We start from the raw sequence: 3,070 nt of genomic DNA, 5'->3' as shown, positions 1-3,070 counted from the left end.
GTCAGTGGCGTTCTTGTTGTCAGTTTCTATCCAGATTGCCTGAGTGAATGTCTGGAGGTGTAGGCACCTCGGAATGATTGTGTTAAGCTAGCACTAAGTCCCTACCCCATCCACCTTTACTCTTTTCTTCACAATAAAGCTTTCAAATAAATTATGGTTGTACGGCAGTGAAGCATCGGTGTTGAACACTGATGTCATGCTGCCCATGGTGATGATGGTGTTGATGATGACGATGATGATGATGTTCACTTCGTCGGTCCGGACCTCGAGTACGAGGGTGCGCGTTTGTATTGTCTTTCAAATCGTCTTTAACTAACAAATCCACTGGGAGTTTGCACGCAACCTTTTCATATAACCAAATTTCCATAACACACGTGACTCTGACGCGTTCCCGTGAATTCTGAAATCCGTTTACGCTAATTGACAAAGGGTGGTAATCCAAAGTCAGATGACCAATAGCTCCTGATGTCGACTAGCGTTGCTCTGAGTGTGATCCTTCACAATACGTGATTTTCCGGCATAATCTGAGGGATAGCGAACAATCAGGGTGTTTCCCATCGTGGAACAGGTTTATACCCCGGGTGAAAATTCCTTCTCATGACAGTCTCCGGAGATTTCACGTGTGAGTATTGATGACCCTGTACGAATTGACTCGGTTGGCTGGTTGGTGTATCTGTAGGACCTACGAACTAGAGTGCTAACTTTCAAAGCTGCGTTTGTGTCACTCTTACTATTCTAGGCGTGACGCAGTTGTCAGCTAGGTGAGCTACTTTCCTGCTCGAAACAATTTTCGCTTTATTCTCACAGGTCCGATCCGCTTGTTTCCCAGCCTAACCACATTGCCCTCCGACGCTGTTGACAACTCAACTCCTTTTGTGGTTGCTCACTTCGTAGGTTCTGCACACTTGTATTTGTCATCCTTGATCGGGTTTTTCTAAAAAATAGACCTTTTGAACTTTGATGCTTACTCCCTTCTTTGCCTCTTTGTAGAGTTTGCAGCTCTAACCGACCTTCTCAACCACGCGATAGCGTTTTACTCAGCCTGATTGTTTATCAAATTCTAACGATGATTTATTTTTCCCCATGGGAACTGTTTCACTCCAGTCGTTTTTTTTTGGTGTCCTCATTCAGTCACGAATTTGGTTAATTGGTCGTGGTCCCGTTGACGTCGTTGCCGCATCTGGGTCTCCTGGTACATGTGTAGGCGGCACACGAGGCTATGTCGGCCAAGTCCACATTTTCGAACCGAATCGATTCAGCCAACCGGTGCACAGTTTCGATTTGGATCTGGGGTTCATGCCAACCTCTGCTATGTATGTTCAACAGTCTTCAGGTCAGTGCCTCACTGCCGCTTACAACTTGTACGCTTTTGCCTCGGGTTAGAAGTTTTTTTTTTGTTGATACGTTGCATTGGCTTGTTCTATCCGCGTCGTGGAAATCGAATGCCTAATACTAAACGTTTCGGATCCGTTCAGTGGCCCGAGATTCCACCTTTGCTTTCTCGGTCCCTACTCTTCACATTGGAGAGCGCCAATGACTACACTTCGCTTCGAATCATACGGTTTTGTTACCACACAGCCTTTCGACCAGTCCAATCAAGTGACACGACAAAGAACTTCACAGTAAGCATGGTTGAAATGATCGACAGAGTCATATGATGGTGACTCGCCTTGGAATGCTGATAAGACCGGAATTGAGCGCTGCACATCTATTACTCTGGCACTCGCATAGCAGACCTTCTCTTAAGTGTTCGGATGGAACAGATTGTCAGATAGCTGCTTCCAACCCTCACACGCTCAACTTGTGCTTCGGTGCTTGATATGTATCGGAATCGGGTACGATCAACGGCTATACGCGACCTGAGAACGGGCGCACGAATCCCCAGCTATGACGCGAGCCCAACCACTCCTAGCGCAGAGAGAGAAGACCAGACCTTCAGAAGAGGGCTTTTACTGCCTCAACCAAAGGCGAATTACAGCGAGAGCAACGTCGTATGTGTATACTGCGGGTGACCTTTGGGAGCGATAAATCAGTTAGTGCACATAAAGTATAACTGGCCAATAGGAAAAGGGTGTGGTCTTTTTGGATTGAGGTGCAACATGGCGGAAAGGCGCGAAATTTAAGGTTCAAAATTTTTAAAAAATGATTTGGCAATGACTCGAAAAATAAGCCGTTTTTGGGGATACTGACATCCCCAACAGTGCTCTATGTGGATGTGCGTGCCGTGTCTCGTCCTATAGGATAATTACAAACCAGGGCGTGCCACGTGGCTTTAAAATCACTGCGATACATTCCGTGGACCACCGGCACATTGTACTCAAATGTTTCAGCACACTTCTCGTTTGTCATCTTCCAGATTTACAACCCTGTCCAATCACAACTGGAAGCATTCAACCGGATGGCCATGATCTGATTCGATTCGCTTGGGAATTCGTTGTCACTGGTAAGATTGGGTCCAGTTTTCTATCATTTCCTGCTCTTGACATGCGTGGTTTATTTAGTCATTGCAATTCTTTCGTCATGTTATACGCTCTGCCTCTTTATGTGTTGAACCTGGAAAACTCCAGTTCTGCCGCTGTCATTTGTCGAGAATAGCAAGGTCACACACTGGAAAGTAGCCTATTACAAGGAGTTTCTCACTAGAACCCGACAGTCTGTCTGTTTGGATCGACAAACTCACGCAAGAAGTTATATCCTTGGAGAAGAGGAACATTGATGCCATCATCTGCCATTGGCTTACGCAATTCCTTTTCCTCATGGACTCAGGTACAGCGTTTGCCTGAAGCTGAAATTTGCCGTATCCCCGGCGCTACCTAACTGCTATTTACCTACCTTGCATATTCTGGGAGCTTCCCAATCACCGGCGCACGCGGACCTGTCATTCAGTAATTCTTTCCGCCGTACAAAGGTCATCTCGAGAAAGAGGACTTTTGGTCTCGGCCATAGGGAGGTTCACAACATCTAATGTGGGTAACGTCTTTTTTGTGTGTATAAACCAACAGACCGAGCCTTACCGTGGTGTGGCGGTCTGTGTACCTCCGCGACTCGTTGAGCTATCCTGCGAGGTTTT

The 3,070-nt window shown here is 46.5% G+C and overlaps 1 protein-coding gene across 1 annotated transcript in view; it reads left to right on the top strand.

Annotated features, from left to right (window-relative positions):
• Window positions 1–3,070, top strand: part of T265_11114 (hypothetical protein) — a gene marked incomplete at both ends in the record, with an annotated part of 62,317 nt that overhangs the window by 38,724 nt on the left and 20,523 nt on the right. Inside the window, 2 exons of the mRNA XM_009177680.1 lie at window positions 1,132–1,333; window positions 2,357–2,443. Of these exons, the coding sequence (XP_009175944.1) occupies window positions 1,132–1,333; window positions 2,357–2,443 (289 nt within the window). The remainder of the gene's footprint in view (window positions 1–1,131; window positions 1,334–2,356; window positions 2,444–3,070) is intronic.

This window comes from Opisthorchis viverrini (assembly GCF_000715545.1).
Source record: "Opisthorchis viverrini unplaced genomic scaffold opera_v5_445, whole genome shotgun sequence".
In the NCBI taxonomy this organism is placed as follows: Eukaryota; Metazoa; Platyhelminthes; class Trematoda; order Opisthorchiida; family Opisthorchiidae; genus Opisthorchis; species Opisthorchis viverrini.
The sequence above is the reverse complement of the archived record's forward strand: the minus strand, read 5'-3'. Positions and strand labels throughout refer to the sequence as shown.